Raw genomic sequence first — 24,352 nt, 5'->3', positions numbered from 1 at the left:
ACATGACACAATGCGGCAGATTCTGATGGTTTTCCACACTTCGTAAAGGTGACGCATTACAGTGGTGTAACATCTCAAGTTGGTTTGACAACGGCTGTGTACTGGTGGATGGATTTTCCTCTATGACATGTCGCATGACCTCAGAATCTCTTACCCTAGTGCGGCCAGACCTTGGCTGGTCTTTGACATTTTTAAAACCTACGAAATTTCTGGAACCATCGAGTTTCTGTGCTGGGTTGCTGTCTCAGCGTTATGACAAATTCGAACTCGTAAAGTAACAATTCACGTATCAGACGTTATTGAGTACTTAACGTCACTGCCAATATAAACTGACTAAAATATTGACGGAGTGGCGGCCTCCATGTTAAATAGTTTGCTTGCCACACTACCGTTTAGATCACTTGGACCTTGTACTTACGGCTGACCACGACGTATACACGCATCTCCAGTTTGGGCCTTGAAATTATGCCAAGGCTTATGGCTCATCTCAAACCATTCAATGAAGCGCCAATAGAACGTAACTCATGATTGAGATAAGAATGTGAAACGCCACCATGATAATTTCATCTCAGTGATTTAGTTATACATCCCAGTACATTCAGCCCCTCCCAAGTCCCTTTCTTCATTTCAAAATATCAAATTGACTTTCACTCGTTTTCTAAATGTAATAATCAACATTATTAGGGTAATAGAATTACTTTATTGTTCGGAAATTTTTACTATAATTCCAGCCAAATATTCTGCAATGGGATTTAGACAATACTAGTATATACGTACAAACACGTATATACGTATATTCAACTTAAGCATCAGTGCTTTCGCCTTAATATAGTTGTAGTTCATCTATTACTTGGATGAATATTATGACAACTCCTCTCACGAGCTATATTTTTCATTTTATGTGCTATTTAATGCAGTGGAGCGTTATTAATTACGTCTCTGAGATTGTGGGTAATTATTTTGATTATGTCAGAACTGAAATATAGACAAACTGACCGCTTTCTTAAGGGGTTTGGAAGTAATATGATTTAAGTAGTTCATCATCTGAAGGTCAGATCTTAATTAACAATGTAACTATTGAATATTTGCTTAGCTGATATCCAAACTGCTGCTGCGGTATTTGTGTATCTTAGATGGTACACGTTCAAATGTACAGAAGTAGAAATTAGATTTGGAAAAGAGTGGTAGACTTATGCGCCTTACTTTGCCAGTTCTAATGTATCATAACCAAGTCAATAGAAATGTAAACTCACCACCAATGTTAGAGATGATGTAGTCGATTAGCTCAATTGTTTTCTTACCACAAGCTTAAGCTGTCTGTCATTGTTCTTTATCGTGTCTGTTCGCCAATGTTCACTTTTCTTCCATTGATCTGCTGGTCTATTCCGTCTCTTTCTCAGTCTTATGAAAATTAGTTTTATATCTTCGACAGGGCAATGCCAGCGTATCACTATTCCTAGTTAAAAGAATTCCCTTTTACTTAGTGACTAGCTATTCGAGACTAGCATTTTGGTAGAGAGTTACGCTTTCTCTTAGGGAAGTTTAGAAGAGGTGTTCTTGATTTGAGAGATTACTATTAGCATTAAAGAAGTTCTTTATTAAAAATGTATCAGGATGAGACAATACCTTAAATAACTTTCCGGTCTTCAACATCACGAGGTGGGGGTGAGTGACGAGGTAAGTACATGAACTACATTATCGTATAGTCAGAACAAAGTAAAATGGATGGAAAATAAAATATCTCCTGCGTATATAGAATTTATGATTGTGTTCGTATTTCCTTGATAATGTGAGCTTTGCCTATAGCACCAGCGAAAAACAGCAATTTATCATGAGAGTCAAGAATTGCAATGATTTCTCAAATCACTTAAACTAAAAAAGAAATATATGAAATTTAATTATCTATTATTTACTTTTGCATGTTCCAATATTACTATTAATATTATACAAATTACTATTATTTTCTAATATTATATTATTGTACTAAAATATGTTTCTTACGCAAATTGAACATAATAACCTCTTAGGTAATTAATGGTTATTTTTAAATAGATACATTAGTAGAGGAATAAATCAGGAAAATAATTACGTTTTCTCATATTAAAATAGTGTTTCTTCCTCAGACTACGTCTCTTTATTCTTAGTCTGCAAAATTCATCTGTACTGATTTTTATACACATATGCCAATTGAACTTCTGTGTGGTATGAAAGCGAAATTCGAGATGATCATGTAGGGTTAGGCTTAGTCACTTCGTCTCGTTCTCTCCCGATTTGAAACCACCTTATAATAATTTGTATTTGTTCCGTGAAATGAGAGGACTTGTCATTTTCCGTAAGCATTATAATATGTACCATAAAGCGTTATTTAAGGGAATGCATAATTTCAAATCCCATTGTCATTACAATAAACTATACTAAGAAAGTCATACTCTACCAATATTGGGACTTCCTTGCCAAATCATTTCCATGGTCTTGTTCTGAAGTCTGTTGTTCTTATCCTCGTAGTCAAGCCGTCCGAAGAACAATCCATCGAACCCCATTAAAGCAAATTCTGCTGCAACTTCTCTAGAGTGGCCAAATGGATCAATTTGCCAAGCAACACTTGGACGACCACATTCACCAAATGTGTCATTCAGGAACCTGAAATTAATTATGTACTTTTGTCATGTTTATATTCTGTACAAAATAGTCAGCAAATATTATATTAAGAAAGTCAAATTTTAACAAAACTGTTGTGTAACTGAAGTTTTAATCTACAACGGTTTATCGTTGTACTGTCATTGTCTGTAGGCCCCTGTCATTGTCAATCTGTACCTGTTTTCATGAAAAGGATCAGAGGCGTCATAGTTGAGCAGCTATGCGAAAAGGAAGATAAAAAAAAAATAAATGTCTTGAGGTTGCTAGGTAGAAATAATAAATAGATATGTGTGAAGTAACGATTATTGAAATGTAATGTGGTGAGACTTCTTCTAGAATAAAAAAAGGTAAAAATATAGTTACCCTCGAAAAAGGATTTATTAATCTGTTAATATAATAATTCTTCTGATTACTAGTTATCCATACGTATTGACTTGTCGTATTATGTTTATAAGTATAACGAACTTATATATCTTTTTGGTGCAACGTAACCCGGGACCCTGTACAAATCTTGAAGTAAAGTAAAGATAGGGTCTTAATTTTTATAAAAAGGGGACGTATGAATATTGAATGTACCTTTTTGCGTAGTGGGAGAAAAATTATACGTCAATCAACTATGACTAATATACACAGTGAAGATATGTCCGTAATTGGTAACTCAGAAGAAGCTATGTCTGAAACAGTGAATACTAAGCAGATCTTAGAGATGATTCAAAATCTAAGTAAATCCATGCAATCGAGGGATGATAACTTGATACAACAAATTAATGATGTTGCTGTGAAAGTTAATCAACAGATGTCTAATGATATTGCACTGAAAGTTGATGAAATTAAACAAAATACAAATCAACAAATACAGCAAATTTCTCAGGAAATTGATGAGAAATTAGATGTAAAATTTCAACAGTTTGCTGATAAATCGTCACAAGATATCAATACGTTGAAAAGGTCTATAGAAGTTTTAGAATCCGCTATAACTCAACAAGCATCACAAATGAAAGACACGACTTCCAAAATTAATAATCATAGTCTACAAATGGAAGTTTTGGAGTCCGTTACTACACAACAAGCGACTCAAATAAAGGACAATATATCTAAAATTCACAACCATAGTCTTTTGATACAGGATATGCAGGAGGAGTTGCAAGAACATGAAAAGAAACAGTTGAAGAAATTAAAGCGAATGCAGAGTGATGATGAAGATAATTTAGATGATAGGCTATCAGAAGATGATTATGATTTGCTGGAAGAAAATTTAGGTGTCAATGTTCAAAGGAAAAGATTCAATCGTCTTCGTGGAGTTGAGGATGAAGATGCCGAAGGTGAAGCAGAAGAAAACGAACAGCAGGAGAGAGACACTTTTGCAAATCAGTTGTTTGATGGATCAGATCATGAAGAAGAGAAAACTTCCGAGGCCGGACAGAATGCTGAAGCTGAGCAATATGATGATGAACAGTCGGAAGGTGAATATTCAGATGAAGATGTCTTTATTGTGGATGATGAAGGCAGACCTGAGGAAAGGCGGAAGAGAAGACCAATATTTACAGATGCTGCATTACAAGAGGCTCAGGACATCTTCGGTGTTGATTTCGATTATGATGAATTTGATAAATACGATGTTGAATATATGGATGATGAAGAAGGAGAAGAAGGTGAAAGAAGACGAAGAACAAAGAAAGCAACACGCAAGAAACCTACAAAGAAATCAATATTTGAAATTTACGAGCCTAGTGAATTGAAACGTGGCCACTTCACAGATCTTGATAATGAGATAAGGAATACAGATATTCCTGAGCGTATGCAACTCCGTGATGTACCAGTTACTTCTTTCAATGAAGGCTCGGATGAACCAGAAGAAGAAGCAGAATGGATTTACAAGCAGGCATTCTGTAAGCCCGCAGAAGAACTGAAGGACGTGTATTTACACTTCCTTCTGTATTATTCTCACGAGATTCCTGATATGCAACAGGCATGGAAACAGAAAGAGCGAGAACGGGCCAGAGAAAACAGGAAAAGGAAAAAGAAGAAGAAAAGGATAGGAAACGAAGAAGAGGAAGAGGAGGTTGAAGAAGAGGAGAACGTGGAAGAGCCAGTGGATGACAATGAGACTGTGAAACAAGCGGTTCGAAGCGGACCCTATGCCATATGTAGGAAAGCTGATCTTGATGGTTTAGTGAAAAAGTTTGGTCTGAGTGTTGAGCAGTTCGCTGAAAATTTACGTGATAATTATCAGCGACATGAAGTAGAGCAGTATCCTATCGAGCCATTAGAAGTTGCACGCGACTACACCAGCAATAAATTTCCCACAACGGAGGAGGTTCTGAGAGCAGCGTAGTTCATGGTTGTCACTCAGTTGTCGCGGGAACCTTTAGTGAGATAATGTGTTTGTGAAGTATTCTTTGAGGAATGCTTGATTGAATTTAAATGATGTTCGTTAATCCATCTTTATATATATACGCGTTTAAGCAATGCTTGAACTTGATACTGTATGAAATGATTGTGTAGCATATATGTTGTCTTAATTATTTTTGTTGTTAATTTATTTTCTCATTGTAATGACTTTCAATTTACTGCGTTATTTGCAAACTTTAGATAATTTAATTCTATTTTCCTAACCTCAATTACTAATGCACTAAATAGTGATCGCTAGTATGATTGCAGGCTATATTGCCTTCTGATTTTGTTAACCTTTAATATGATAATGATCTTTATTTGTAAACAATATCGATTGTACATGGATGTTTTCGCATATTGGAGGAAGGAATAGTTAACTAGTAAATTTGCAGAACCCTATTGAATAGATCCATCGACTTTATATATATATATATATATATATATGGATATATGAATAATTGTAAATATAAAAGAATATAATATTGTAATATGGTATGAGAAGTAAATATTCGTGTCAATGTAACGTTATTTAATACGAGGTCTATTCTAAAAGTGAATGTTCTGTAATGATTAATCCAGGGTTCTTTCCTTCGTACTAAAGCTACTGCGGAATTCCCGTCCATGGCGACATATACAACGGTTTATCGTTGTACTGTCATTGTCTGTAGGCCCCTGTCATTGTCAATCTGTACCTGTTTTCATGAAAAGGATCAGAGGCGTCATAGTTGAGCAGCTATGCGAAAAGGAAGATAAAAAAAAAAATAAATGTCTTGAGGTTGCTAGGTAGAAATAATAAATAGATATGTGTGAAGTAACGATTATTGAAATGTAATGTGGTGAGACTTCTTCTAGAATAAAAAAAGGTAAAAATATAGTTACCCTCGAAAAAGGATTTATTAATCTGTTAATATAATAATTCTTCTGATTACTAGTTATCCATACGTATTGACTTGTCGTATTATGTTTATAAGTATAATGAACTTATAAATCGACTTCCAGACTTTGTGCATTAAATTATCATTTTCAAACGTTACCATTATATTCGTGGGTCTTCACATGTATGAGTGATAAAATTAAAATGTAATATATATATATAGTCAAACCGTATATACTACGAGAGAACATGAGTTTTTTTAAAAAAATTCTGAATGTAAATATTTCAATAAAGCTATCAAATATTACATGACGTATCTATGTGCATTTGAACTTAATCAGATATTTTGTTCTATCTTTTAAACACAGATCGAACATCTAAAATGACACAAGATGATGTTGTACCGAAACTCGAGTGCTGAAGCTTATCAACTTTCACCTAAAATGTCAAAGTATCAGTATGAAATAGAGCCAAAGTATGAAATAAAGGTCATTCATGAAAATAACTACCAATTCTAGTTCTCTTAAAACCTATCAATATGAAATTGTTCAAATATTAAGAACAAGCCAAACGAATGCTGATTATGTATAGCTACAGATAGTGACATGATTCAACAGAGTTAGATATAAGTATTACAAGAATTACTATTAATGTTATTGTGGGTAAGGCTACAATAAACTGTGGCTTAAGTTCAACTTTATTTCTCAAATCTCTAATCGATAAAGTTTACTAGATACGCGTTTAGTTTATTGATCCGAATTTTTAAAAGAAGGGAACAAAGAACGGTGGAATATACACACTAAGTTAGTAATATTTCAGAAATATTTTGTTTCAATTATAAGGAGAACGATGCATCATGTTACGATGTTAGATGTTTCTTAGATACAAGATATTTTAGTTTTCTCTCGTAGCAACAACAAAAGTGTAAGTCCCCTCAAATAATGCAGTACTTTTAGTGCTTTAGAATCGTAGAAAAGTTAATGGACAAATTACTTTAAATCTAATTCAGCATTATTAGAACTATAAAGCAAAATCTATTGCAGCATCTAGAAATGTGATTAATAGAAAAATCTCGACAAACTACCCAAGAAGCAGTTACACTTAGCTGACATATCCGTAAGTGCTACAGTAGCGAAAATATTTGAATTTAAAAGTATATTTGGCTACGTCCAACATTCACTTAGTGATTCCCAAACTGTAGGAACGGAATTGAAATGAACATTTCTAATCGGACGAGTAACTCAATTTTCTTGAAGAATACGTGTATTAAATTAATTTTCAATGATGACATGGCTAAGGTCTTTGGGAGAAATATATGTATAGGTTTGTAAATCAAACTATGTGAAATTGACATAAAATTTCTGAAAGGTGCAAATCTAGCTGAACTTCATATTTGCTTAGTGCGAATGAGATGTCCGTCAAAGGTGCATCATTTTCAAAGGTCAAAGACTATAAGATCTGGTTAACCAAAATAGCCACCGTTTGCCACCACAAACATTGGCCATCACTCAGTCAATGACAATTCCGCGGCGAAAGAAGTTTGGAATTTGTCGTACGAAGAAGTCCTTAATTTCACGTTGCAACGTCCAATGATCACAAAAAGAATTCATTGCAAAGAAGTGCTCGAGATTGTTGTGCTCTGGATTTTCATCAGTATCCAATTACTGTTCTCATTGTTTACAATTACCGTAGCAGACTCAATTATTATCAAAAGTAACAACCGATCAAGGAAATTTTCCCGGTTATTCTTTACATTCAGAGAAATGCACAAGCGCCAGCTGGCGATTCTTCTTGACCATAGTCAAATCATGTGGCAGCTATGAGTATAACTTTTTCACCTTATCGATTGCACGGAACTACTGAGCCACAGTGGTATGGTTTATACCTAAATCGTCTGTAATGACACGAGCACTTTTCCATAGTGCTCCTGAGGAACTTATACGAATATGATGTTGTTAGGCATCAGTCGGGTTAAGTTTTCAGTGCTGTACCTTATAAAAAAAGTGACAAAAACAATGGTGAAGGTATGTTAATTTTCTATTCGTTGTTACTATACCAAATGCGGTGTTAATGTTTCCTCTGGAGGGGAGAGGAACTAGCTGGTTTAAATGTCCCGTTTGAATTAATAAAGAGAAATAGTTTGCAATTGTGTGTTCTCCATGTGCCAGTGTTAAACAAATCACCGTCTTCTGATTGCTTGGGTACCCCAGGCTGTTTGCTGAACATTTTCAGAGTTTTTCGACGTTAGACGAGTAACCTAAATCTATCTTTGTATTGTGTTATTAAGATGAGTTTCCCATCAGAAATCTAGACATTTCTTTTGCACTAACCTAATGACTGCAAAATACCTATAAATTCGTGTATAATAGGTGCGTAATTATATTATAAGACATCAATACGACCAGTCTCATTGAACGGGAGAAGAAATATGATACAAGTTTTTGAATTAGTTAATAAACAATGGTGGCTCGTAAAAATCGGTAAAAGGGCCATTCCACGCGAAAGTGAGCGTGAACCCAAATTTTCAAAAACTGTCAAAATCAATGCATTTTTACACATATATGAAGTAAAAAGATCAAAATTTACTTTGTAACAAAGACAAACATATTTATAGTTAGAATTCACGTAAAATTTTAAGTCTAAATTGTGAATTTGTAACATGTCAGCTGGGAGGATATTTTTAATTCTTGTTATGTGCAACATTTTATGGTATATTGAGCATTGTTGGCTATAGTAACTTTGAGCTGCTTAAGATGCTTCTTTTTTCTACAAGCTGCAGTTCAAAAAGTATTTACAGGATAAAAATTGTTTATAATACCATTAAAGACACAAACGTCAAATTGAATGTCCTGCCCGTGACAGAAACCTACCAAAAGTTATTGTCTTGAATTACTAAATTTGAGAATGTAGCTCGTATGTAGTAGAAGTATCAATTTGCACGTGCAATTCACATTCACAAAATTTTGTACTAATGCTAATAATATATTTCGATTTATTTCAATTTGAAAACTTGTCCTGCCCATGACAGTAGCATGCCAGAGGTGGGAATTGTGTACATTGGTTTTTCATGATGGAAAATGATTCCATGTGTACTTAAATAACGTTTTCTAAGCATGAATATTATTTACTTAAGTAAAGGATTATGTATTACTGTCAGTACGATGTTTTAACTTAAAATAAGTATCATATGAATATTATCATTAGCGTCAACTTTCTGTTGGTTTCAAGCGAGCAGGAATGGGCTTGGAGTACGTACAAAAAGACCAGTATGGAACTTTCTGAAACAAAAGAAAGTAATTGTAGAATGCGCTGCTGATTTCGTAGCAGCTTTAAGCTGTTCGTTTCAAAATATATCTGATTTACTACTATCATCAGCAGAAATGGAAGTTTAAAAAAAGATCAATTGAAGTACGCGTATGACATTTTGAATAAAAGACGGGAAAATGCTCTGTCAATTGAGTGTCTCCAATCAAAAGACTTTCTTTCCTGCGATTTGACAGCTAAAATTTGGTACTTCGTCGAACTTTCCAATCAGAGTTTCACCCGTGTAAACTCTTTAAATTCCTAACAAACGTTTATTTAGATTTTGAAAATAATGATTCCGAAAGCTACGAAGCTATCCTGAGCCAGGACTTAGGTTTGGATGGTAACAAGACTTGTGTTAGGCCAACTGTTGAAAATATAACACAAGGAACATTTTTGTTGGTGGAATTTTTCTCTAGTGGACAGAAAAAGCGAACAGACAGGCATGCATCTATCCTACAAAGCCCAGTGGAAGAGGACGAAGAACTCAAGGTAATTTGTATAAAGGCCGTCAGCGATTGCGGTAAAATTTCCAGGACTGTTGAAGAAGCTGTGTTTTACGTGCATTTCAATCAAATAATCTCTGTGATACCAGCAGTGCCATGCCGTGGGAGGGGGGCGAGCGAGGCGACGGCCCCGGGCGTCAAAGTTGAGTTGAGTTGATTTTAGTTTAGCGTCCCTTTCAGCAGCGAGGCTATATGAGACGTGGACCTACTGATTAACGTGGAATCCGAACCACATGAGCTCCCGCCGGGAATCGAACCCGGGTCCCCCACGCCAAAGGTGCGTACGCTAACCGCTTAGCCACGGAGGAGCTCAGGGCGTCAAAGTAAGGGGGCGCAAAATTCAGGAGGAAAAAGAAAAGATAGTATGTATAAAATGGAAGGGAAAAAGTAGTAAAAAGTGCTCAGCAACAAGGAAAAGCAGGGTTTATTTTTGAAATTTTTTTCAAGCTTCGAGCCAACCATGGTAGCGTTTTGCGGCTGGTCTGCTGACCTCACTCATATTTACTGGGGCGCCATCGTGTACTCGCGCCCCGGGCGCTGATTTTTCACGGCACGGCACTGGATACCAGCACCTATATTATATACTGTTAAACACAGTGTTTTGTACGAATTACCCTACAAGATGGATATAAATGGGCAAGCAGAAACATTTCCTAAAGAGTAGGTGGTGAGAAATAAAAGTACTACATATTATTATTTTGCGTGATAAAAGCGAGCCTCAAGTAAAGTAAATAGAATTACTTGTGTACAATGCTACAACAGAACAGCAGAAATTGACTTATTTTCGATTTTATTTCATTTTTAAAATCATCCTTATTGAGATTTTGTGTGCTGATTCACACCGTGTCCTGCCCGTGACAACCATGTGTCCTGCCCGTGAGACAATAAAGTTTCGTTTTTTTATTAATATACAAATATTTGACAAATTTCTCTTATGTGAAGTTTGCTGGAAAATTTTATCATTTATACATTTGCGCTTAAATAAAAACATTTTGAGGTAAGAATTCACAGAGTTTTATAACATTCACGTGGTGTGTTGTTAGTCACTTCTCTTTTTTGTCCCCGCCCGCGACAGACGTTTAGGAATTAATATTTTCTACTCTAAACGGAAAAGAATACTGAAAACATCAGCTAGATATACTCCTAAGTCTGTACTGCTCACATGTCATACATTAGCAGAATCTATCTTGTACTTTTAGAAATATACAAATTTAAAGCATCAAAAATGTAGCGAAAATGTTCTGCCCGTGACTATGGAATGGCCCAAAAATAGAAGTTTTATCACTTCAAACTAAAGGAACAAAACTTACCTATTGTACCAAATCTTGTATACACGAATGAGTACATTAATATTTTTTCTTCCCTATGTGACTTCCTTTATGCTTAAGCAACTTCCTGCTTACTACAAGAACTACACGTAAAACGCGACTACAATAAAACCTTTTACAAAGTTCGGTATTACATGCTGGTCTGCGAAAAAGTAAGAATATAGCAATGTTTTTTTTTTTGTGGAAGCAAATCCTATTCTAAAATATTATACATATAACAGCAATAAGAACTTAGTTAAAAGTATTGGATACGTAACACATTACTTATTCTAATTCCATTCAAATTAATTGTTTTCAGCGTCACTATTGTGAATTTTTAACATTTTCGTAAAGTGTTTACTGACTAAATACCAGCTTTCACTAATTGAATATCAATAATATATGTTAAGTTTATTCAAATATAATTATGTGAATATTGAAACTGTATGCTTTGTAACTTTGAATTTACTGAATTGTGTAAAAGAATTTATCGTTACTGATGGAAGCCGACGATGGTAGTGAACGTTGAGTAAGGTGCTATCAGGCGCCGATTTCTTGCTCCTTGGTGGAAATCTGGTATAATACTGGTGTATATGGCATCCAAGATGTTTATTTCAAATAAATTCTTCCTAGAGGCAAGCAAGGTAGTTCAATGTTACTAATTGAAACTTTATATTCGTTCCACAGAATAAGTATTACCTTTTTGGTTTAGTAAATACTGTTGACAGTGTCATATACTGTGATATTCTAAATCGTATTTTAATTATAAATTCATCAAAATATACTTACTTGAGGCCCAATGTCATTTGATCTATCATAGCGCTGTAATGAGGTGTAGCTTCATCACTCATACACCAACCTCCAAGAATAAATTCAAGTCTTCCTTCGTTCACCAATTGAGTAACGATGTCTTTCGTTGCGTCATCTTGGTCTTGCCACCATCGCCAAAAGAATGCTGTTTCCACATAAATGAACCTTTAAAGAAACATGAAATATAATTTTATTTATTTATTTATTTATTTACAAATACTCTACAACTTCTTCCTTAATTTAATCAGTGGTAGCAGCAAATTTCTACGAACGGAAATCACAAAACGGATATCTTTTTCATTACACTCCCTTCCCTGCTTTCGGGCCTATAATGATTTTTCACTTTTGAATGCATTCTTTAAATTCTAATGTATGGGACAAATATTACAGGAAAAAAATAAGACAATGAATTTTACATTGCATAATCATATATTCACAGAATTATTGAACTTAATTTTAAATACTTTACTCAGTACAAATAATTAAATCTATTCAAGTACAACACATGTTTCTCTGTGGCATCGCCTGCATGCTTTCAAAGCAGCATTTCAGAGGTAAATCAAGTTCAACAATATTACTTCATTCCCTAAATGCTTACTAAAAAAGGTAAATGTGCAACACTTCGTATTAAATTTGAAATCGTAAAGTTCGTTAAGAAAATATTTTATATATTTCCTCCTAATGATATATACTAGTTTGGCTAAGCAAACAATGATGCGAAGATCTACAGAAGACCTGTCTCGAATTGAAAGAACGCAAGTAAGTTTTTTTTCTTTTCACGAGAAGCAGAACAAATCCTTCCCTTCTTCTCGCTCTCTTCCTTCCACGAGCCGTAATTAACACTGAGCTGAGAGGATTCATCCTGTTTCCTTCTCTCCTTTCTGCTGCAAAAACGAACAAAATGAAAAGTTTCAAGTACGAGAAATATGTGATTACATTGTACGAAAGGCCAGGAGTTTAAAGGGCTAATCTATGACAAGAGTGAACGCTAGAAAGGTTCCAGATAAATTACATGAACATCATACATTGTGACTTACCCGATGTTGCCAAATATCTCATGAACATCAAGCAGGATTATAGACTCCATATTAAAATAACTAAAATTTGTGTTCGGTCATTCTCTATATGATGATACAAAATATTCTTCGTTTTAGTTGGAAAAGAACGTGCCATTGTGACTATATTATACAACCTGCCCTGAAAACTGGTAAACAATATTTCAAGATATTGAAAGTATTCAATATTCAGATATATCGTAAAGAAATAGAATATATTTATCTTGTGTCCTCCAATATATTCAAAGACATGTATTTGACCCTCAGGTAACGTTTTAAGAATGTATCATGTGTTTAAATACACAGGAAATTTAGATATAAATTAATGTTTACATTTGTGACATTTAAATCTTCCATGTAGTGAAAGCAAAGATGGAGGCAAAAATTCTACAGAGTTGTGAAGGAAGATAATCTATTTAATATAAACAAAATGTTGTATGGCACAAGTAAGGACAAGAGAAACCACGGTGATCCAGAACAGAATTAGTTTTTGGTGCGAAAAGATAAAATTGTTGTTCGTTCTTTTATCATTTTGCATGAATCTATAGCAAAAATGTTGATATCTGATTACTTATATATTGTATATGCCCTTCTGTTCCTTTTTCGATGACCCTTGTGTTTTAAATAGAAGGTAAACCTGCCTTAAGGGAGAATCGATTGATTGTGGAAATTACAATACCTCTTTTCCTGTTTAATTTTAACTTTACCAGAAAAGAAACATAGTATGGAGGTCATTTCTATTTCTTATTTTTTTTTTACTTACAATTTTCTGCCTAATACATTTTTTGGGATTAACTCGTAAGTAAGTAACATAAATGTAGTTCCCCATGAAATAACAAATATTCATGCTTGATACTGAACAAATTAATTTAAAGTCTTGCAAAATAATCGCTTTCCTTATCAACATTTCTTAAAAATAATATATTGACATAGTAATAACAACGATAGGAAGCTTGTCATACCGATTTCAGTATTATGAATGTGTTTAGATAAAGCAATGTTATTTATAAATTACCTTACGTCAACTATTATAGCTTTTATCATTGCTCTGCAATGTGCAATAGGAACTTGTTTATTACACTAGTATGCCCGATTCTTGTTGCCACCGCTGTTTGCATTACGCGATCACAGTAAACGAAGTAGTAGATTTCTTTCTAATATGATTCTAAGCAAGCCATTTTATATTGTAATAATTTCTATCACATTATAAATTCAACAAGATTCATAATTAATTGACCAAATTGGTCAATATTCAGGTCTGTCAATATTATTAGTGAAGTTACGAGATTGATTAGGTGTCTAAACTGATCATTTGAACAAGTGCAGTATAAATGACTGGATTTCAGTGTTATTATTAATATTTTTCATATATTATTATTATTATTATTATTATTATTATTATTATTATTATTATTATTATTATTATTATTATTATTATTATTATTAAGTTCTTCGTATGGTAAAACAATCACATATATTGTATTTTCTCTTTAACCGTAAGTATACCACCTTTCTCCTTATTATTTTCTGATTCCCATTATTCTCCTCATACAGTTAGTATAGTAAAACCTTATTTAAATATTGTAAATGTAATTTCACACACATACATTATATTTTTCGCCTGCCTTTTATAGAAAAAAGAACTAGTATTGATTTGTTAATCATTTATCCTATTTTTTTCAATTGTATGTCTACATAACATATGTTCTGCGAAACGAAATAACTTTAATATTTGATTACGTACCACAATGAATCAGTGATTAACAAATCAGTTAATCTCCTATCCAAATGAAAACTACATTACTTACATCTTGTCTGCTATTGATACAGAAAAACTACTTTGTAACTCTCAAGTCTAGTAACGGTGTGCTAGTTTGAGACTAATGTGAATTCAGAGCACTAGTTGGCTAAATAAACAGAAATGGCGTCTTCGCAGAAGAAAACTGTGTGGCTTGTGGTTTGCAAAAGTTGTGACTTGGAGCGTGAGGATCAAAACAGTCTACCACCAAGACTCTCCATCACGAAGGAACATTTGTCAGTGGCTAATACGTGCAAAGAAGCAGCAAGTGTAAAAAAGAATTAAGTTAGCCCATTTCGGATGAATGTCTCGAAGAGATGTGTCAGGCATTTGGAAGAAGCTCGACTAAATCGATCTGTCTTGCTAGTCTTGAATTCAATGTCACAACCAATAGGGTGCAAAGTTTTTTTTTTTTTTTTTTTTTTTTTTACAAATGTCTTCGCATTTACAGTATAAACTGCAGTTTCATGAAAATATAAAGTAAAGTAAGAAAACCACGTCAACAAACATTTTCTGTGAGCATTTTTATTTATTTATTTATTTTTTTTTTTTAAGAAATCCATCTTAGTGTGGACGGAATCTCTCATGTTTTTGAAAATTTAACATCCACAATTGTAAAGTTCTGGACATCATCGTGTCCATGGGTTCTCTATAGGTTCACGTGTTGCCTCTCACTTTCTCATTTCATTAATTCTCAAAATCATTCACTTCCATTAATTATCCGCCTTCTTTAGCCCACAGAATATAAACATGGAATGAAAAATTAAGTGATTTCATTCTGTAGAATATGGTATTCCGAATATCACCATTTAACCATAAAATAGGAATAAGATAGCTCTAAGATTAATGTATGGTGTGAATTTGTAATGAAGTGATTGGGCAGTGTTTCTTCACTGAATTAACTACTAAGGAGCTACATTTTAGATATGTTAGTACAATTTCTATTTTTGCAAATCCAGGACTTTCCCAACATAACTTTTTATCATGGTGGTGCACTTCCACTTTCAACACATGATGGAGATAGTTTATATTAACATTTTCCAGGATGTTAGCATGAATGAAGTATTCCAATAGCATGGTCATCTCATTTCTCCTTTATAACTTCATATGATTTTTATCTATGGGATTATACCAATGTTTTTGTCAACAAAATAAAGACGAAATGTATTGGTGATCTCCGAAAACGAGTAACTTCAACCTTTGATCCTGTAGCACTTGACGTTCTGTAGCCTATATGGAAGGAGTTAATCTAACCTTTTGGAACTCTATGAGGAACTAATGGTGCATATGTAGATATATACTCAGTATTATGTTCAAAATTTTCATTACTGGTATACGCTCGAGGAATACAAATTGTTTGTTCTATATCGGTGATTGCCAAACAGTTGCTCGCGAGATACTAGGTGAGTCATAGTGACATTTTCGGTAAATCATGTTAACGCTCGCGTTGGCTAATCTTTTCTCCACTTGATAGGAAATAAACAAATGTAAGATTTTTTTAAAAAAATGATAGTTCTTTTGCTAAGTAGCTCACAGTAGGATTTGAAAACGGTACGGTAGTTCAGAAGCATCATAATTTAGCCGCCACTGATCTGTATCATAGTTTCATTTTGCAAACAACCTTAAAGTGTATTTTCATTTACAGTCACTTTGCACGTTTCTCAGTTGACATTTTTTACGTGTCTCATTTAATGCTTTGCGAAAAATGTAGGATAATTTTTAAAACTGCTCGAAGTTAATTACCTGTAGATACCACAAAGAGTGAGTATATATTCTTATTCAATCCATTTTACGAATGTTAATTTGCTAATATTCGTCTGAGATAACTGACTGGAATTCTCCTACATGACATGCTCGGTAATGTAATGGTACTTTAGAGTAATCTCGTCAAATGTACTCGAGTCACATCAGAATTGGGAAAATTCTACAGTTAATTAGTATACTTCTAAAGATTTTACTTGGTCATGTATTTCATATTTTAGTTGCAATATGTAATGTTCCAATATAGATATAAATATATTATCTAACGAGTATCACAAAACAAAGTGAGTTCTGAACAAAGTTCTCGGATTCGTGTTCTGTATACAGTGAGTTCTCGCTAATAGCATAAAATTTTATCTAAGAAATAAGTTGAATATCTCGCTTTGAACATACTTCATTAGTGAAGTGGGTCTTACGGGAGGGAAGGAACATTAGTTATATGGATTTTTTAATTTTATTATTTTATGCAGTGGAAAAATTTTCACTTTAGCTGATTCACCTTTAGTGTGCTAAGAAAAAAATAGAGGACGGTGAAGCCTAACCACTTACTCATATACGTAAGTGTATATATATATATATATATATATATATATATATATATATATATATATATATATATATATGGAGGGTGCTTGCGTGATACTGTACAAAACTCAGAGGGATGCAAGATGAGGATATATATGAAAATAGCTGTGTATGTTGTCACTTAGAAAACGCTGAGCCGTTTGAGTTGAATTTTTGAACATAGCACTATTTTCAAGCATGATTCTTATCATGTTAATTTGACCAAAATTGTATTCTAAAGGGTGAACTGGGGCTTAAAATAATGCCAAAAGTAGAGTTTCTCATGAGCCTTTCAGAATGGGGAAATACAACTCAGCAACTAAACTCCTCCTTAAAAATTAGTGTATACATGTGTGTGCACTTTCGAGAATTGGGTCAATTTCAATAATATTTTAATTTCCGAGTTTCTGTTAGGAAACGAATAAACAGTATGAAATAAATTTTTGAACAAAGCACTTGATTTCGACCATGGGCGCACGAAGGGGGCCCGGGCCGCCCTCTGGCTCACGAGAATGTGTACATAATACAGCAAACCACATATATGAAATACTAGACGTAATATAGAAGGACGCTCGGTGGTTCAGTCCGGTGCTTGAGGTCCCTGGTTCGATCCCAGCTCGCGCCGTGTGGACTTTGTGGTGGGCAAACACCGTGCTCATGGGTTTTATCGGGGTTCTTCCATTTCCTCCCACTTCCTTAATTCCACCATTTGATTCATCTTTTATCATCACCGTCTCCTTTAGCCTAACCTACATAAGCGTGGGACGTAAAACTTAAAGATTTTATTTCATTATTCCAGACGTAATATGTATAACTACCATGGAGATGCCCCCTCCTAGAATTTTTTTTCTGGCGACACTGGTTGCGACTGTGTTTTTATAATTTTATTTTAATCCAAACGCGTGTCATAAGGATGGTAAATTGGTTCCAAATTATTTGCCAGTAATGGAGATTCTTATTAATCTCTCAAGTTAGGAAGCTGAAACTCGACATATAAGTGCCTCATTAAAAATAAGAATCAAAGCATGTTCGAAGTTTCGGCTTTCAAGGGCAGGTAAGTAATTTCTATATTATTTTCCAATTTGGTATTCATAACATGCTAATGTAAGGAAATGGCTCCGGTTTGATTGAAACATGTATCCTCCGGGTGAAAAAAGGGTTCAAATGTAGCATTCGAATATTTTACATAATTCATATTCTTTCTGCTGAAAGGAAACGGACAATTCAGCTAAATATTTTTATATTTTGAAGAAAATAGTAGCTACTTAATTATAATTAATGTGTGAACTGGGTTTATCATAAATTTTCAATTGTGTGTATGCATTACATCAAGAACTAAACAGGAAAACAGAATTTAAAGATAACCTAGTTTCTACAAAGATGATTGACGGTAGGTAGAGGAAGATAGCAATATAATGTTCAAGTAACATCAACTTAGCCCTTAGAGCTGTTGTTTCTAATTATTTTTGGCTACATTGTACATTTATATATTCCAAATCTTGGTGACTACTTCCAGACTACATAAACGTACTCATATGCATATTATTCAAGTTTACTGATGAGTAAACATTTATCGTTAACGCTTTGTTAACTTGTTTGTTTAAGACACATGTTGCGTTGGGTTTGGTTACCAGGAAGAAAATGTCCCAAGAATTTAAATTCAAGGAACACAAGTAATGGATTATTCATTAGATGAAACAAGAAAACCTTTCTTTTTAAACGTTTAAACTTTAAGGCAATTCAAGAGTTTTTAAAGACCCCGAGGGGTTTAATATCCTAATAACTGGGGGGACATTGTTTATACTATAAATCTACCATCAACTGAAATGTTACTACAATTTTAAACTTGAAATGAAGTGATAATTTTAACAAACTTTTCACATATTTCGCTACTTCTAATTTCCTTTATAAAATCTGTAGATATGATACCATTGTAGTTACCTGTACATGTTGCATGTCTCAAGTTCTAAATGACCTCTTAGTACATATTAAACTCACAATTATCTCAATCATTATCCCAAAATCTGTCGTGCGTCTGTGGTGCAAGTGACGAAGGAAACCAAACAGCAACTCTCACAGCCTGTGTTTACATATACAGTCCACCGAGTTACGTGCCATGAATATAGGGAGTTGGTTTGCACGAGCAAAACCACTGATCAGGGACCATAACGCTCTGCTGCGATGCCAATGATGCTGCGATCATTCAACATGAACAGCTATGATTGAAAACGTGTGGTATGGTTGGAAGAGTTATCGTTCACTTTAATTCAAACCACGGGCCGTGGTAGGTGTGACGGACGTCCAAAAAAAAAAAAAAAGCATGATCTGCAACATCTCCGCGCTGCCGTGATTCTTGCCGGTAGTTCTGTAGACTGTAATATCCTGAATTTTAGTGATTCTTGTACTCACAGTTACCCCGACATCACTGCTAGTGATTATGTCTCTACGTTAGAGAAACATGTGCAACCTACGGCAATTGGAGCTATTGTTGCATGGTTCGAGGAACATTGAGATATGGCTGAACACCTTAGCTGACGTGTCCAGTCCCCGCTCATGTACATAATTGAACATCTGTGGTCCATTTCGCAGACATGAATCCGGTGCAAATTTCCGGCTCCATTTTCACTCATGGATCTGAGTGATACACTTTACGCGGAATAGAATAATATTCCACCTCCAACAACTCGTGACCTCTACGATCCAATTCCAGGTCGCATCAGAGCTGTTTTGAGGGCAGAAGGTGGTTCAACACCATGCTAATCTGGTAAGATCCGCTTTGGTCGGGTGTTTCTATAAATTGATTAGCATATGTATTTTTATTATTTGCATATAATTCATTCAATTACGTTTATACTGGTACGTTTTTGTAGCGCACACTACGACTTAAAGCTCATCGCCGATACACTATACATATGAGCAGCTCTAGCGAGCATTGCATTTTCTAACTTTCAAATAAATTGTTAAAAGAGCACGTTGACCATTCTATGCAATCCAATTCAATAACACATACAAAACAAGGTTCACCTTCCATCTGAAGGTACATTTCTGAATTTAAACTACCTACTATTCTATTATTCAATCATCGCAAGTGGTGCTTAGTATTATGTTCACCCGAGCCGAAAAATGGGAAGATACGGAATAATTTTACCGATTTTTTTTACCCAAAAGTGGACTGATTTCATCTTCCACTTAGTGACTTTTTATGTGAACGTTTTGGCCATACTGTAAATCATTCAGAGACTTAATATATCACTGAATTATAATATTAACATTTTTACCTTCGAGTTGGATCCTTCTGCAGTTCAGTTATAACAGAATCCAAAATGTATTGAACACCTGCATTTTGATAGTTTGTAGCCGCTGTAAGATAAATATTACATGTTAATGTTAAATATCTAACGAGTTTGTCACTAGAAATGTTATTCTATATATACGTATCAGTTGGCTCAAAAGTAAGTATAGAGTAAGGTATAATCCATTTTTATACTTTATTTTCTTATTTTTATTTTTTCTTTACAAGATCAGAGACAAGTTTGATGAGAGGTTTAGGACGAATTCACACAAATGTGGATACCGAAATGGATTTCATGATCAACGAGATGGATTATAGTTAATTTTTGTTTGGTCAGTACATTGATTTCCATCTTTATTTCTGAAAGTAAATATAACTAAAATTATTTTTTCTTTAGAAATTTAAAAGAAACTCATCTTTAGCCCTAAACAAAACAGAGAGCATAATTCAAAATATCACTATATCATTATATTTCGTTCCATAAATAAATGGAAAAATGAATACGTTTGTACCTGAAAACATTGGAAATAATACGACAAATATTATGAACAATTGTGTGATAAAATAAACAATAGTTTAAACTAAAATAAACTGCAATGAAGTGCAAAGAATCGGAAGTTATCAAAAATATTTGTCCGTGAGCTGGAACACAAGTTTCTTCAGTAGATACGGGAAACTTCACCTTAAAATATACATCATGACTTCGATTCTTGACACAATCTGACATGAAAAACTCAACTCAAGTTTCAAGACTTTCCGTGGCTCTAATAATGCCTTTCCAAACTGACTAAAGTAGCGATAAATCCACGAAGTGGCTCAATGCAGCAACTCCTCTTTCCCGATTTGATTATAAATCAACATAACTGATTACATTGTTATACCTACTATATGTCAGATTTTAGGTGAAAACATATTTTCCTTTGCATATATTTCAGAAAGACAAAATAACGTCAACGTTTTATTAGAAAATGTAAGAAGTGATCAAATTTAATAATGCATGCTGATTTTTGGGATCGATATATCGTCTCAGGGAAAGATAACACAACCACCTGCAACAAATTACCAAAATCAAAAGTTTTCGAAATTAACTAATATTTCTGGTTTCAATATTTGTTTACATAGAGCAAAAACTGTTAGAAATATCGGAAATATGTTTTCTGTCATCGGTTCAGCGTCTCCAGAATAGGTTACATAACCTTTATTAACTCGCTATTGGAACCAGAGTAGAAAATATTAACTATATCTGATTACAACGTTGGTAGTTATACAACAAAGACGGTGATAGATAGCGAGAACCGGTTTGTTGGAATTTATTCAGACACTCAAGAAAATATATCATAATAGTCTGTTACACGTTACCAAAACTCTTCATTTTAACAATCATAGCTGCAGCCGTGTAAAACAAACTATAATAGATAGAGGAAAGTAGTTTTCGTAATCAATTCAACATTTCAAGAAAGGATGCCATCTCCAACATGTTACTGTTGTAATTAATATCGAACATACGTAAAACGATAACATATATATATATATATATATATATATATATATATATATATATATATATATATATATATATATATATATATATATATATATATTTACATCTGCTAATCATTATCACAACAAACACTATTCGAAGCTTTCTTGCACCCACTGGAAAACGTGAAGTATATTAATATTTATTTGCATATATTGTTATTGTAGACTGTTCCCATAATGCCCACCGACTTTGATTTTACAAAATTTGAAAAATAAATTTCACTTTTTATTTAGTGGTCAATTTGAAGGCATTTTGTTATACTACAATTAAGAAACCCATATACATCATATTACGAATCAATCATTATGGAACAATCTCATGTGTGACACGCAGCAGTGGTACCAATCTTTGAAAGTTTCATTTACAACTATTTTCCTTTTTCTTTTTTAACTGATTTTGTGAGTAATGGTGCATTCAGTATAAAGGCACAACAAGATATTCTCTCTCTCTCTCTCTCTCTCTCTCTCTCTCTCTCTCTCTCTCTGTGTGTGTGTGTGTGTTTTTGTTTCTAGTTTCCGGCGTAAGCATGTGGATACTACCAGGTATACTTTCGTGTGTACATATGCTAGTGTGTGTGTGTGTGTGGCGCCGGTATATGAAGTATTAATTGGGATCGCGTAGTGCAACTTATCGATATTAGTACGTACATACAAACGGCTGTTACTTCCAACGATAACTTTGAACGAATGCGAATTTTTAAATTCTGCTTTTTGCAATAAATAAGTTGAGTGATTCTTCTCGAGGGAGTTCCCCTAAATGGTAGCCCCTACCATGTCCAATTTAATCACAAATTGCCGCAATCGTTTGTACATTGTTTGTACAGAAATGTCCAAGCCAAGTTTTCGTTTGTACACTATTAGGGGCGCCGCCAGAACGAAAACAAATTGGGGAGTGTCTAACTGGTAGCCCCCCACCAACATGTCCTATTCAATCACAAATTATCGCAATCGTTTGTACTTCGTTTGAACAGAAATGTGCAGGCAAAATTTTCGTTTGTACACAATTAAGGGCGTCGCCAGAACAGAACAAATGGGGGCTGTCTAAGTGGTAGCCCCCCCCCCAGGTTCAATTGAATCACAAATTGTCGCAATTGTTTGTACTTCGTTTGTACAGAAATGTGCAGGCGAAATGTATGTTCGCACGCAATTAGGGGCGCCGCCAGAACGAAAACAAATTGGGGGCTGTCTAAATGGTAGCCCCCACCAACATGTCCAATTCAATCAAAAGTTGTCGCATTCGTTTGTGCATCGTTTGTACAGAAATATGGAGGCGAAATGTTTGTTTGAACAAACTTAGGGGCGCCGCCAGAACGAAAACAAAGTGGGGGCTGTCTAAGTGGTAGCCCCCCCCCCACCATGTCCAATTGAGTCACAAATTATCAATCGTTTGTACATTGTTTGTACAGAAATGTACAGGCCAAATTTTCGTTTGTACACTATTAGGGGCGCCGCCAGAACGAAAACAAATTGGGGGCTGTCTAACTAGTAGCCCCCCACCAACATGTCCTATTCAATCACAAATTATCGCAGTCGTTTGTACTTCGTTTGTACAGAAATGTGCAGGCGAAATTTTCGTTTGTACACAATTAGGGGCGCCGCCAGAACAGAAAAAATGGCGGCTGTCTAAGTGGTAGCCCCCCCTTCCATGTCCAATTGAGTCACAAATTATCGCAATCGATTGTACATTGTTTGTACAGAAATGTACAGGCCAAATTTTCGTTTGTACACTATTAGGGGCGCCGCCAGAACGAAAACAAATTGGGGGCTGTCTAACTGGTAGCCCCACCAACATGTCCTATTCAATCACAAATTGTCGCAATCGTTTCTACGTCGTTTGTACAGAAATGTACAGGCAAAAGTTTCGTTTGTACACAATTAGGGGCGCCGCCAGAACAGAAAAAAATGGGGGGCTGTCTAAGTGTTACCTCCCTACCATGTCCAATTGAGTCACAAATTATCGCAATCGTTTGTACATTGTTTGTACAGAAATGTACAGGCCAAATTTTCGTTTGTACACTATTAGGGGCGCCGCAAGAACGAAAACAAATTGGGGCTGTCTAACTGGTAGTCCCCCACCAGCATGTCATATTCAATCACAAATTATCGCAATCGTTTGTACTTCGTTTGTACAGAAATGTGCAGGCGACATTTTCGTTTGTATACAATTAGGGGTGCCGCCAGAACAGAAAAAATGGGGCTGTCTAAGTGGTAACCCCCCACCATGTGCAATTGAATCACAAATTGTCGCAATAGTTTGTACTTCGTTTGTACACAAATGTGCAGGCGAAATATATGCTCCCACGCAATTAGGGGCGCCGCCAGAACGAAAAAATTGGGGGCTGTATAAGTGTTAGCCCCCCACCACCGTTTCCAATTGAATCACAAATTGTCGCATTCGTTTGTGCATCGTTTGTACAGAAATGTGCAGGCGAAATGTTTGTTTGATCAAACTTAGGGGCGCCGCAGAACGAAAACAAAGTGGGAGGCTGTCTAAGTGTTAGTCCCCTCC

General features: G+C 34.7%; 1 protein-coding gene across 2 annotated transcripts in view; it reads right to left on the bottom strand.

The window, feature by feature from the left end:
• LOC145694517 (lysosomal alpha-mannosidase-like) overlaps window positions 1-24,352 on the bottom strand; it is a 217,194-nt gene that overhangs the window by 168,551 nt on the left and 24,291 nt on the right. For both annotated transcript variants that reach the window (XM_081770839.1, XM_081770831.1), the window contains exons 3-5: window positions 20,288-20,369; window positions 11,811-11,996; window positions 2,435-2,640 (exon numbers count right to left, since the gene is read on the bottom strand). In XM_081770839.1, the coding sequence (XP_081626965.1) occupies window positions 2,435-2,640; window positions 11,811-11,996; window positions 20,288-20,369 (474 nt within the window). The remainder of the gene's footprint in view (window positions 1-2,434; window positions 2,641-11,810; window positions 11,997-20,287; window positions 20,370-24,352) is intronic.

This window comes from Thermobia domestica, chromosome 1, assembly GCF_964235325.1.
Source record: "Thermobia domestica chromosome 1, izTheDome1.hap1.1, whole genome shotgun sequence".
In the NCBI taxonomy this organism is placed as follows: Eukaryota; Metazoa; Arthropoda; class Insecta; order Zygentoma; family Lepismatidae; genus Thermobia; species Thermobia domestica.
Note: the sequence above shows the minus strand (reverse complement) of the source record. Positions and strands in the feature narration are given on the sequence as shown.